This window comes from Vidua chalybeata, chromosome 15 (assembly GCF_026979565.1).
Source record: "Vidua chalybeata isolate OUT-0048 chromosome 15, bVidCha1 merged haplotype, whole genome shotgun sequence".
NCBI lineage: Eukaryota > Metazoa > Chordata > Aves > Passeriformes > Viduidae > Vidua > Vidua chalybeata.
The window spans coordinates 8248830-8262804 of NC_071544.1; the positions used below are offsets into that span (position 1 = coordinate 8248830).

General features: G+C 39.3%; 1 protein-coding gene across 2 annotated transcripts in view; it reads right to left on the reverse strand.

Annotated features, from left to right (window-relative positions):
• The window catches only part of FSTL4 (follistatin like 4), a 315751-nt gene that overhangs the window by 33038 nt on the left and 268738 nt on the right, over positions 1–13975 (reverse strand). For both annotated transcript variants that reach the window (XM_053956322.1, XM_053956321.1), the window contains exon 8: positions 5201–5367. In XM_053956322.1, the coding sequence (XP_053812297.1) occupies positions 5201–5367 (167 nt within the window). The remainder of the gene's footprint in view (positions 1–5200; positions 5368–13975) is intronic.

Consider the following 13975-nt stretch of genomic DNA (forward strand, 5'->3'; position numbering starts at 1 on the left):
AAATCTACAACAATGGCTATCACTTTGGAAATTATTTCTCCTCACTAATGAAATGTCTCTGATCTTTTTTACAATAGATTTATGAGTGATTCATATAAAAATAATAAAAACTAAATTAATCATGGGCCCTTAAATCACTTTCTTTGATGCTTTTAATAATTCATTTCTAGAGACAAGCTGAAAACTTATGCTTCATTAATATTATTTGTTCTTGGTTTTAGACATCACTTTAGTCATTTACATGGAAAGAAATTCAGCCTTAAGCAAATGCCAGAATACTATTGCAAACACAGCCTGATGGGGCATTAATTTATCTTTTCTTGTTTTCCTGCTCAAAGAATTTAACACAACATGCTGCTGAATCAAAAAATTTTTTGCCTTGAAAATATGGACATGAACTTTTTAGATAGTTGTGTAATTATAATATAACAAAAAAAAGGTGAGTTTTACAACCTGAGAAACTCAGAGATAACATGACAAGGAAAACGAATAGTAGGTACATTCCTCTAAAAATGCAAGTGGATACAATTTCTGTAATCTTCATTATGACAAAATTGTGAGGGTATATATTTAGAATATACTGTCAGTAGTAATTTTGCACTTAACCTCTATTTTGGAGCCTGTAAATACATTAAGAAGCTATAAGAAATTTCGCAAACTTTGATTGGAAAGAGAAAAAACTTGGTTCTAAACATCCAACTTTTTGTAACCTGCTCCCATCACTGCAGTATCTAGGATGGCCCAGGGTTTGATAATTTTAATGGCCCAAATTCTACTAGAAGGGAATTAATAGGGTTATTCACACATGAGTTTTTTATTACTTAACAGTGAATCTACATTAAAAACATCAACATGAATACATTGTCTTCATACAGACTATTTTAATGAGAAAACTAATCCCAGTGACTTGGACTTTAAAGGTTGGCTGTTTACTTTGGGTTTCAAATAGTATACCTGGAAAAGGGACATCTTCATGAACATACATGAAACGTGTCCCAGGACAGGCGGGCACAGCTCTTGTAAGGGCCATGAGATGCACATGGAGGTGATTTCCCAGGGGGATGGGGAATACCAGCAGTCAAGGCTGTGGTCTGGAGCTCTGTGTTGTCCCTGGGTGGGATGTTTTGAGAGAGCAAGGCTGTGCCACCTTACTTGACATCAGCAGAAATGAAGAAATCTGTATTTACACAATTGGTTATATAAAGCCTATTTTTGAACTAATGATCCAACACCAATGTGAGTTAAAGTGTACTGATTAAAATGAAATGAGTAATGAAAGACACTAATGAGTTTAGGCTACCTGCATTACACTTGATAATTCACCAAATTCTTATCTACCCCTACACCATATTTGTTTTCTTATGGTAATCTCTTTCACCATGCTTCTGAAGGAGCAACTTACATTTATAAATTTTATCAATTTACACATGTTTCTCTGGAGATAATGTCAAGTCATGTGAAACAATACCCTATAAATATGATATGCATTTGACTCCATGAGGAGTTTATTTTATCTTCAAATTGAGGAATACTTTCAAAATCACATACTTGAGAAAACATATAGCTTGTTCCTAGGAGGCAAAAGTATATTATTTTGAATGATGACACATTTTAACCACTTCACTTTTGTAGTCAGAAATCAATTTATAGCTATAACAAATTTATCAGTTTCAGCTACATTATCGTTATTTTCTGCATGAGAAAAATTGATGTGACTTTATTAAAGTGGAACTGCAAAGGGACTTCTAATGGATAAATAATATGGATGGGTAATTTATGGAGAAATAATATTTTTATGCTAAAAGCAATCTTAAATGTTTGCAAGAGAAACTGTTTAATTACATGTACTATTAGGATGGCTCTTTTGCAATAGCTATATGACAACTCATTAACAGAGCTCCCATAGATGGGATATGACAAATTATTACTAGTTGCTTATGAAAGCTTCTGATTAAGAGAGCAATGAAAAATTATAAATATTTTGTTGCCAATCAAGATATCACATAAAAGTGATTTAACTAATGCAGTTAAACATCTAGGCTTTATAGTGATTTTCAATCTTTCAGTTCTGTGCAAATTTAGGCTTATCTAGGGTTTTGTTGACTTTGTCCCTCCCAGTATTACCCTGGAACATAGGTCACCTTCTCAGCCTTCTCAGATCACATTTGTCATGAATCTGGAGAGAATAAAGCAACAAAGGACACTTCAGCAATGCCTTTCCTCTGCTGCTCTCACACCTAGTTGTCAGGATTCTGTTTTTTTTCAGACTTGAGCTTCTAATTTCATCTGATTTCTTGAATTAGCATTTAGAAGAGAAAGAGTTTAATTGAAATATAACGCCAGGACTTTTCCAAGTGTGTGACTATCCTGTAGGTCTGTATGTGATTAGCAATGTGCCAAGAGCAGGGAGGATTTTCTTGAAGTTAAAAAGGTACAATTAATCTCCTGTTGCACTTCCAATTAGCCAAATTGCCAACCTTATTGTGAAAAGCAGAAATGCAATTGAGTTTCTGCTTGAGGCATACTAAAGGAAAACTGAAGTAATTTAATTAACTATCTTCAAGTACATTAAGAAGCACACAGCCTTTCTGCTGTCAGTGCCTTTAAATAGATTATTGTTTAATGTGAGTTTGTGTACCCACGTAAGGCTGAAGCTTTGAACTGTCTGCTGCCACCCCCTGACCTGAGCTGTTAGGTGTTTAAGAAAAGACCAAGATGAATAGAGGGATGGAGCAGCTCTGCTACAAGGAAAGGCTGAGAGAATTGGGATTCTTCAGCCTAGAGAATAGAAGGATTAAGGGCGACCTAACTGTGCCCTTCCAGTACCTGAAGGGAACCTACAAGAAAGGTGGAGAGGGACCTTTAAACAAGGGCATGTAGTGACAGGAGAACGGGGAATGGGTTAAAAGAGAGTAGGATTAGATTAGATATTAGGAAAAAAATCCTCCCTGTGAGGGTGGTGAGGCATTGACATATGTTTCCCATAAGAGCTGTAGATGCCTCATTCCTGGAAGCATCCAAGGATAGGCTGGATGAAGATTTTGCAACCTGGTCTAGAGGAAGGTGTCCCTGCCCATGGCAGGGGGGTTGGAACAAGATGAGCTTTAAAGTCCCTTCTAACCCAAATCATTCTGTGGTTCTAGGATAAATAAAATGCTGCATTTAGCAGCTGAAGGACCATGCCTGCTGCCACCAAGTGCTTCAGACATGCAGGTACCCATCCTCAGTAGCCAGAGAGTAGACATGCCTGAGCTCAAGCATCCTACATAACACCCACTGTGGAAGAGGGAAAATAAAAAATGGCAATCCCCAAATTATGCCTCCTCCAGCAATCAGACCAGAATACAGACAGCAGTGTATATCTAGAACATAAAATATTTACACAGTGTAATTAAAGATGAAAAAGTTGTGGAGGTATTCATTAAACTAGAAAAGTTGATGTTCATTAGTAGCAGGTGTTATATGACAAGGTGATAGAGGTCATAAACTGATATGTAACACATTAAAATTGAGGTATAAATCTTGTTTTTTTTCCTTGTAACAATCTCAGAGTGCTCTTCTGACATAGGTTTTTGGTGATATACTCGTTGAAACAGATCAAAAAGTGATGTTTTTTCTTGCTGTATTACACTCCATGGGAGTGTTGAATCATTCAGGAACCAATCAGCTCATGTGCAAGGACATAACTCTGCCTCTTAACATAGAATCACCAATGAGAAACAGAATTACTTATAAGCAAACCAGAAATCCACTTGGGCCAGTGCTAAATTATGTGAGGACGTATTCAGCATTCTGTTTAAAATAGCAGGAGTTGCTAACGAACCCTCAGAGCCAAGTGCCATCAGTCCCTCAATAATGTGTTTCTACTCAGGTTCCTGGACTGTGATTTTGTGTCCAGTTCACACAGGAACTTTAATTCTTTAAGATTAATGTCATCATAACCAAAATTTAATAAAATTTCTTAAATTATCATAAAGCTAAATACATGGAATTTTCATGATTTTTGGCCAACAAATCCCAAGACTGCTCTTGATCCTTCAGAGGCTCTGCTGTATTTCCATGTCAAGCTCGAAGCAGTGACAAAAAATACAAAAAAATTTAAATGGATAATACTTGCTGTGATGAAAAGAAAAATATGTTTAGATGGTTTTAATTATTAAGTTTGTGCACGCAGTAATTACGTACACATGGTGCACATGATTTTCCTGCTAAGGAAGAGTCAAAAAATAAAGTACTGGGCTGCTGTGTGTATTTCTGTCCCATGTGCTGTAATTTTCACTTTTTACTGCAGAAGAATAAACCAAAGATTTTTCCCATTACAGCAATCCTGGATACACAACAATTTAGGGAGCTATAGTATTGACTGTAACAACTCTTAACTGAGTGGTTATCAAATTAACAAGAACTGAACAAAAATATAAATCAACTCTTGCTGCAGTGTAATTAAAATAAAACCTGATTTACCATATACTTTAATGAAAAGAGAAATGAAATACAGACCATATTTTTGTACACTACTTTCCACTCTCTCCGTAATTAAATGTTATTAAATAAATGAGTAAGTTTATACCATCATTCAGGTATTGTCTTTACTACAAACTATGACTCAGAGATCAGACCAGCACTGTGAATTAAAAGAGATTCATCTTCCTTCCTGTGAGGGCATCGCCACACCCTGCTGAATAATCCCATTTTTAAACTGCTCATCAGAAATAACAGCCAAGGAAGGAGAGAGGAGAACTGATTTAAAGGCAAATGAAACAGGAGTATCAGAGATAAAAACTGATTATTTGGTTTAAAGAGAGAAGAGATTCATAGCCACCACAAATGTTTTGTTTCATCTTCTTGATGAATCTGTTTCACTGTACTGGGAAAGACACTTCTGAGGAGTGAGTGGTCTGTAGAGCTGTTTTCCCCTGAGTTTTGAGGTCTCTGGAGCACAGGTCCAGAACAATGAAAGAAGCACCAATAAAAGAAGCATTAATTTTGTATAACTTATTCCAAGTACTCCTGCTCTCCCCTGCACATATGCTGCTTTGCATTTATTCCTGAAACATGTTCACCTAAAATCTAAATATTGCACCAGATTATGCTTTCCATAAAAATAAGATAAAAGTTGCACCCCTATAACTGCCACCTGCTAAATGAGGTCATACTCAAGGTCCTGATCAGACAATGACAGGAGAGGCTCAGGACGTACGTTGATGTCCTCCAGGTCGAGGAAGTTGAGGACGACGCCGTTGCGTTTCCAGATGATGGGAGGCCGCAGCGCCCCACGGATGCTGCAGGTCAGCACGGTGCTGAGGCCAACGGTGATGGTGGTCACAGTGACCCTCTGCTCCTCCGGCAGGCTCAGCTGAGTCACCTCTGCAGAAGGCAAAAGAACACGGACAACATCAAGTACCACACAGGGAAGCAGCTCCTCTTCTCCCCTCTCCGACTTCCCTTCTCATTCTGGGAATAACTTTGGAGGATTTTGCCAAGGAGATGGGGTACATATGCTGCACATAAAAAAACCCATCAACAATAAAGCCAAGTAAGAGACAAATTGAATCTATCTCAATCAAACTCCCTGCACCCCTTTCCTGATGCATCTCAGCTGTGGCAAGAGGGCACTAAGAGGGACAGCTGGCCAGCCTGACTGCACTTATACAAAGCAGTCAGCAACAGGAGGACAAGCAAAGGCTCCCTGGCTTGAGATCATCTGGGCTGGTTTCTCTAGAACACTCCTCTCAAAGTCCTCTGAAAAGGTACAAGAATGAGTAATGTTTGTTCCTTGAGGAAGAATTAAGGTCAGACTGCTGCCACTGAAATATAGATAAACTAAACCTAGCTTCAAATTGCCCGAACACTGGAAGTCACCAAGCTTGAAAACTTGTTTACCAAACACAGCCACATATGGCACCTGAGATATAGATGTCCTAACAAAAAAAAGCTTTCTAATATTTTATTTAAATAAAAACCCCAGTTATTTTGACTTACGTGTGCCACACAAAAGAAACTCCTGAGGCAGAGGCCCTTACTGAAAACTGCACCACCAGCTCTCTGAAACCACACTATGTCACATTTTTTCCTTCTGGCCACTGACATGAGATGTGGCTGCATCTTTTGCCATGTGTGGTCACACAGAAAGGTCAGACCTGATACCAGAACTACCCTGGGTGCAGATTGCCATTATGTAGCATTTTGGCAGCAGTGAGACAGTGACTGGGCAGTCAGGCCACATTGTCCAAGCTCCTGTAGCCACAGCTTTGTAATTCACATGATGGCTTTTGCTTCCTCTCATTCCCAAGTTCTGCAATAAGAAAACTATATTGCATGTAAATGATGAAAACTGGTCTTTCAAGGTAATGGCCCATTGAGAGGAACAGGGAATGTTCACAGCTGGTGTTACTTTGCTTCAGCCAACTCCAAAACCTGGGCTAGGGAATGAAACAACCTCTCCCAGCACCAAGGCTCCTCCTTCCTCATGTCCATGGCAACAACAGCAGTAAAACACAGATGAAAGAGACTGACACTGCCTCACCCAAGGCCATGTGCTTTGTGAAAAAGCCCTTCAAGCAGTGCTGACACTGTAAAATGACATACAGGGGTCAGGTTACTCCCTCCCATCAACTGGTAAAGTTACTCTTCATCCTGTCCACTTACCTTACAACTCTGTCATTAGATCCCACACAAAATCTGAATGTCACTTTTATGGAATAAAAATGGAAAAAACCCCAGTATTGACATTTGCAAACCCAATTTTCCACCTTTTCACATTATCTAATTATTTCACATATTATCTAATTGAAAAATTGCTTTAACATCTCTTGAGTAGCAAACCTCTTAAATCTGTCACTAAAATACTCAGTCTATTTCAGCAGCCTTGGGCAGACTCAGTGCTCTGGTACAAAAACTGATTGTGAAGAATTAGTGCAAAACCTGCTTGTGAAAATATTCCAATAGCTCAGCATCCCTTCTCTTCTGCTTCTTCCATCTAAGTGAGAAGCTAACGTGTCACAAAGTGTTCACCACTGTGGATCTGAGGCCGATTTTGGGCTGCAGGATCCATACAGCATTGGTGCGTCTGCCAGCAGTGAGCATTTCTTCCACTTAAAATTCCCAGTGCTATTTCAGGATGAGTACAAGCTGTTCTAAATAAAAAGTAACTACAGTTTTGATAGATGGTTGACCAAAATTAGGAATGTTTGACCAATGTGGTGCTACTATTTGTGTTATGGTGGCTCCCAGAGGCATTACGTGAGAAGACTGACACAGTCTGATGATCAAACCTTAAAAATCAAAAGGGGAGATGAAGAACTATTGGGAAGGGAACATTACCCATTCAAGATCACTGAGCAGGTTAGCAACCGAGCTGGGAACACGACATGTAACTGAATCACACTGCCTTCAGGTACCTGCTGGAAGAAATCAGGCATGTGGCAACTCAGGGGCAGTGGGCCAATAGGAATAGAGAGGTCCCAGGGAACCACTGAATGGTTTGGGTTGGAAGGGACACTAATGACCATCTCTGCAACCCCTGCCATGGGCAGGGACAGCTTTCACTCGACCAGGTTGCTCCAAGCCCCATCCAACCTGGCCTTGAATGCTTCCAGGGATGGAGAGTCCATCCCACCACCCTCATCCAGCTGCTTGAGGCATGTAAACAGCACATAGGGGTAATAATGTACTTATTTTCTACATAATGAAGAGCTTCTTTTAATGAATAAAATATTTGGAGTGCACTTGACAGGATAAAGAACTGATAATTACAATAATTTTGTAGCATGCAGTAGGGCTAACGAGGACATCTCCTCTTGAGGAGAAATGAAAGAGAGGGCCATTCATTTACAAGAGAATTGTTTTTTCATCTTACTGCCATTTTTCTTAATTCCCTCTGCTGTTTTTCATGGTGCCTAGAATTCCCTGGCTCATGCTGGGCTTCCATAAGCTCCTTCTTCAGCAATGTTTTTTTCAGTGTTCTCTTGCAGTGGAATTTAAGGCTTCCTGCCCATCTTACAAACAATTGCTAAAGAGGCTTTGGCTTTTGCTTTTTAGAAGCACAGTGAAATGAAAAATACATTAAGGTTTAATTAAGAAGACACCTTGCACAGCTGACATTCTTGGATGAACCATATAAGGCCAAGAGATGAGTTTTTTATGTTAAAGCATGTAATTAGCACAGACCACTTTAACAATACAAACACACTCCTTTTTAGAGTATTTCTATGGAATATATTTGACAGCATCTTATTACCAGTACATTTGAGGGACTCTAATTAACATCTAAAAGCCTTTCTACTAATACAGAATTATTTTGTGTGGTTTCAGTTATTGCTTTTTTGTTTTCAATAGAAAAAGATTTCCTTATACAAGCAGGTGTATTGGAGAGGAAACAGGGCTCCCTATGATGATGCAAGGGCTGAGCTTTTTAAAACTCTTTTAAAATACTCAATATTGTATTAAGTTATAGAGCTTAGACACTGCTGCTATTGGTTTATGTGTAAAAATTATTCAAGTCACCATAATGATTTTGTGTAGAGCTTCCAGATTAAGTATTGACCACTGTTCATTTTATTTTAAAAAACCTTTAGGAGATAAAAGGATTTTTACCATGGGTATAAAACTGAACAGAACAAATAGGCAATATTCAAAGGGTGTTCATTTGCAGAAGAACACAAGCTGGAATGGAATTTGGTCCTAAAATCAAGCAATATTATGTTCATTTGGAAATCCTGCAGGATGATGCATGCAAACCATTTTTCTACATTCCAAAGGTTCAAATATCAGTCCTTGCTGACCATAGTTATCAAGCTGTGTCAAACCTGATACTCTTCTCTGGGATTTCAGCTGAAGTAGCTCCTCAGCTTACTCCAGCTGGAAGTAAGTTCCTGCCAACTATTCTGCCATCAGAGAGAGATTCTGTCATCAGAGAATGGGATGCTATCATTCTTCACTCAATTTTTAATGGTTCCAGACAGGGGTAAAGCCTTTGTAATGATCCCCTTTAAAAAGGAATTGGTGTGTAAGCATGTGCCTGTGTATCAGAGGACCAGTACTAATCCCTGATCATGTAAATGAAAGACACCAAATGTGGAACAAAATCAAGGTCAACCTTGAAAGGCAGCGAGGACAGCACAAACTCTCCATTGGTGATGGCAGCACCTCAGTTCCTGAACACCTTGTGGTTCAGGAATTAGGGCCGTGCCATCTTCAGCCCCAAGTACCTTATTCAGGAGAGTAAGGGATCCCTCTCTGCGTGCTGGGGGTTAGTGCCATGGGGTTATTCAGGGGAGGGACCACTCTTGTCCATCCTCTCCCACCTTTCCTGCCTGGTATGATATTCAGCCTGAAGCACTGAGCACCTTTGGTGACCCAGCTGTCACCATCTTGATGTTCTTACATTAAATTTCATGCAATACCAGGTCCCACGGTGACATGTGAGAATGTGAAGTCTTAGTAATTCCTTACCTTGTAAAAAAGTGTCAAGATATTGCTGAACATTTCCCTCCTCCTCTCCAGTGTTATTTAAGATGCTAAGCTGGAGTTACACTGCACCTCCACAAGCTCTGCATACTAATGCAGCAGGCATTACCTGTTGTGCTGGTTTATCATGGAAATCTTTTTCTCTGCTGTCATTTGCAGCCCACCAAAGGCAATCATAATTTCACAATGAAGACATGTGTAATTGAGGTCATTACAGGGAGCAGCCTGGAACGAACATCTATGGAGAAAACCTCATTGATGTACCATGGCGTGGAGATAATTTAGATGGCGATGTTGGGCACCTGCCTTTGCTCATGCTGCACTACCTACAGAAACAGATTTCACACTTTAAATAGTGCTTAATATCATTAATTAGATATCTTCCCTTAAATCTAAAGAAAATACACATTTTAATGCATTGTTGCCACCTTTAATCATTCTACAGTTGTTCATGGATATCTTGCCTTGCTGAAACAGAGTATCATAGAATTGCAGAATGGCTTGGAAGATCATGTCACTCCGATCCCTTGCTGTGGTCAGGGACATGTTCCACTAGACCAGGTTGCTCAGTGCCCTCCAGCCCGGTCTGGAACATTTCCAGGGATGGGGCATCCACACCTCTCTGGGAATACTGTGCCAGGGCCTCACCACCTTCACAGGGAAGAATTTCCCCATAATATTTAATCTACTCTTGTTCTATCACTTAGATCCTGCTTACAAGACAAGGCAATACTTTTTAAATCCTGTAACTCATCCTCAGAGGGGAGACAATGAACCAAAACATAGCTTTGTTTGATGTTCAACAGGAGAATGACTTTCAAAGAAAGTCTCCAGCACTGATTCTTGCCCCCAAATTAATGCAGAGAGACCTGTTGTTTGTGAACTGAAGCATGGGTAACACAGTCCTAAATACATGGTGTTTCTCCAGCAATGGTTCAAGTCAGGGGTGATTTAATGGGATGGAAACTTTAGTGTCTACTTAATTCCCCAAGTCCTGCAGCTGTGTTTATGCACTGCATTAGTAAAATCTGTTTATTGCCTTGTGGCCATGAAGGTCAGTGGTGATTTTAGCATTTGTTTCAACATATAAAAGAATTCTCTAGCTGAGCACATTCTCAGGTGAGGACCTAACTGAATCCAGAAAACAAAAATAATTAATAGAACATAGTTAAAAATAGAATATAGCTTTTATAATTACTCTTTTCTCCAATAATTTTGATGAGATGCACTTGGCTCTGCATAGAGTTTGGAGAAATTTTAAAGCTGAGCTAATTGATTTTAAAATGACCGTGTTATTTGTGAGATGCATTTCTAAACATGCAACTGAAGGTGATGCTGGCCAGCCACGGAGGGACTGTGATACTGCTGGGAACACACTGGCATGGGATGTCATCTGGTTAGTCACAGCAGGGAGAGGCTAAAAGCAATGAAGGGCAATTCACATTGGGTCTGAATCTGTAGAACATTGTATAATATGCTTATAAATTACTCATATTAGGATTTGATTTAGTTTCTACCCTACTCTACAGACCAAATAAATGAATTAGTAACAGTCTCAGCACACAAATTACCCTGGGTTTGCATGCCGTTGTAAACCTCTCCCACTGGCTGCTTTTAGGACTATCTCCAGAAGAAACACTGGCATGCCATCACATTTTTCTGGTTATTAAGGTTCAGCAAGCTGGTCTTACCCAAACACATTTAACACCTCACCTGCCCAGAGTCAGGTGAAAGGATTATCCATCACCCAGCGAAAAAACCTCAATTTTCTGAATGCCAATTTAGGATTAGAGAAAAGCCAGTCATGCTACTCGAATTGTTTATGTTATTAATTAACGACCTTAGAGTTGTTAATGAACATGATTAAAGTAGTTCACAATTAATGAACCCAGAGAATTCCTACAGCTCCCACATCAGTTCATTGCAGGTGACTGGGATGAGGTTTCTGGCTTCATAACCTGTGAAAAACACCACCAGGAGCTGGCTCTGCCTCTGGCTACCCTTGGTGTGACCCATCACTGCCCAGCTGCCACTGTGGGAAATCTCAGGAGCTTGGTGTCCCTCAAAAAGACATACCTCTAAGGACTGCAAGCTTAATTAACGTGAACAAGAAAATGATTTCTAAAGCTGACTAGAAATGTTCATATCTCAGCTTTATTTTTAACTGCAATAATTGATGTTCTTAATGTAAGAACAGGACTTTTTGTGGACTACTTCAGAAAACATTTTATTGTAAATTCTCTACTAAATTACTAATGCTGTTTTTTAAGTCATAAAAAGGCATAACTATATATCTAGCAGAATTTACTACCTGAAGCACTCTTCTGTCATTACTCTTGATGGCCACAGGCTCTGACTCCCCGAGGTAGATCCCAGCCTTACATTTGAAGCTGAACCCCGTCTTGTTGTGGAATTCAAAATAAATGTGTGCAAGTCCCCATGACACTCAGCTCTGGTGTGGTGGTAAAGACACTGCCTCTCATCCCTATCTAGCTGATGTCACCGTGACTTTGAACAAATGTAAGAGAAAAACAGCTATTGAAATAAATAAGTATTATGATACCTTTTGCTTTTCTTCAGCAACTGTGTCCATAAAATGCTATGTATGACATTTCATAGAATGGTTTGCATTGGAATAGATCTTCAAAACTCATCTTCTCAACCCCTTCACACAGAGCAGTTCATTATTTATATAATGACAATATGCCACAGAAAATAAAGCATAACTTGAAAAAAATATTTAATGTCAGAGTTTGGGCCAGTTTCTAAGGGGATTAGAACTTCAGAGAGACCACATTGTCCTGCTTCTGTGAAATACCTGCATGTTCCCCTCCAGAAGAATGAAGGAATGCCCCAAGGGAAGTTGAGCATCATTTCCAGCAGTTGGGTTTGAGAGCATCTGAAGATCAATTCAGATCTCCTGAACCTCAGATCTGGAGGCTGGTGCCATGTCTGAGAGGGTGCCACAATCCCCTTCTGAGCCCACTTGGGACCCTGGGTCACCCTGCCTGGCTTGGTGATCTGCTCCCAAGAACTGACTAGGGAGAATCTTCAGGTGAGTAATTCCGAGCCATCTGCACTGGAAATGTCACATCTGGAGAGCCAAACTCTGTTCAAACAACTGCTTAAACAATTATCTAAATTATACACAAAGTCCTCCCAGAAATGATACATATTTAAGAAAAGAAGTCCAGCTCTCCCATATGAATTTGTATCAAGCATATTTACATTGCTAATAAATTTGCTAAAAATGGTTTATATTGACTTTGAACCAAACACAGCTTTTTTATGTACTTTATCCTAAAGATCAATTTATTTTCCTTTTTTATTTTTTAAAGGAAACAAGCAACACACTTTCCATCACAAAATCTTATCACTGTCCTCCTGCTACTAATCAGAGGGAGAACATTGAGTTTGTGCAGGAAGGGATAATTAATTCATTCTTGGAAGTACATGAATAAATATAAGTTGTTCAGTGCTTAATTATCTAATCTCCTGAGAGTAGTGATGGATTCATTATGTAAATAGGCATAAGTAGTCTATTTTAGAAAAAAGTTTACATAAAAACATTTGTTTTTATTTTAAATTCCTATTTCCCACAGATTGAGAGCAATGTTGATATGATTAATTTCTGATAAAATATTCCCATGTTGTACCAAGAGTGTCCTGCTGAGATTGCAGCAGCCATGCATTTCCCCAGCCACTTTATTAATCTGAAAAGTAAAATTGCTAATGGTCTAACTGGCTCTCAGAATTCCTTCAGGGAGTCACAGAATCACAGAATGGTTTTGGTTGGAAGGGACTTTAAAGTTCATCTCATTCCACCCTCCCTGCCCTGGGCAGGGACACCTTCCTCCAGACCCAGTTGTTTCAAGCCCTGTCCAACCTGGCCTTGAACACTTCCAGGGATGGGGCAGCCACAGCTTCTCTGGGTGACCTGATCACACAAGTTTAACATGAGACTCAAAAGACTTGTTTCTTTTTCTTAAAAACAGTCCAAATCACACTACAAGGTCCCCCTCTGCCTCTTTCCAAATAACTGTAGGAGAGCAGAATTAAAACCTCTCACTAACCCCACCAAAAAATAAAGAACATTATGAGTTTTTGGGGACAGATGTGAAGTGTTGCAGCTGCAGAGTTTCACATTTTCTATCCTACCGGAACTCAGACACAATTAGCATCAGTTGTTTCATTGCCACAAAAGCAACATTTGTCTCTTTTAAAAGGTTTAATTCAGCATTTTTAGGAGTTAAAAAGTTTCTCCAAATCCAGAAATTCCTTAGCTTTGAGACTGGGAACTCTTTAGCACAGGCAGGTTCTGTCAAAACAGCAAGACTTTGAACAGCCACTATCTATATTTAAACTACAGTATTTCAGAGTTTCAGCAGAAAACCCATACGAAACCACTAAACTTACTTTTGTAACTTTTCTAAGTTACAACAGCTGAACTGATTTATACGTGATTTAAGGCAGAAGAAGATAGCTTCTAGAGGAGGATGTGGCATGC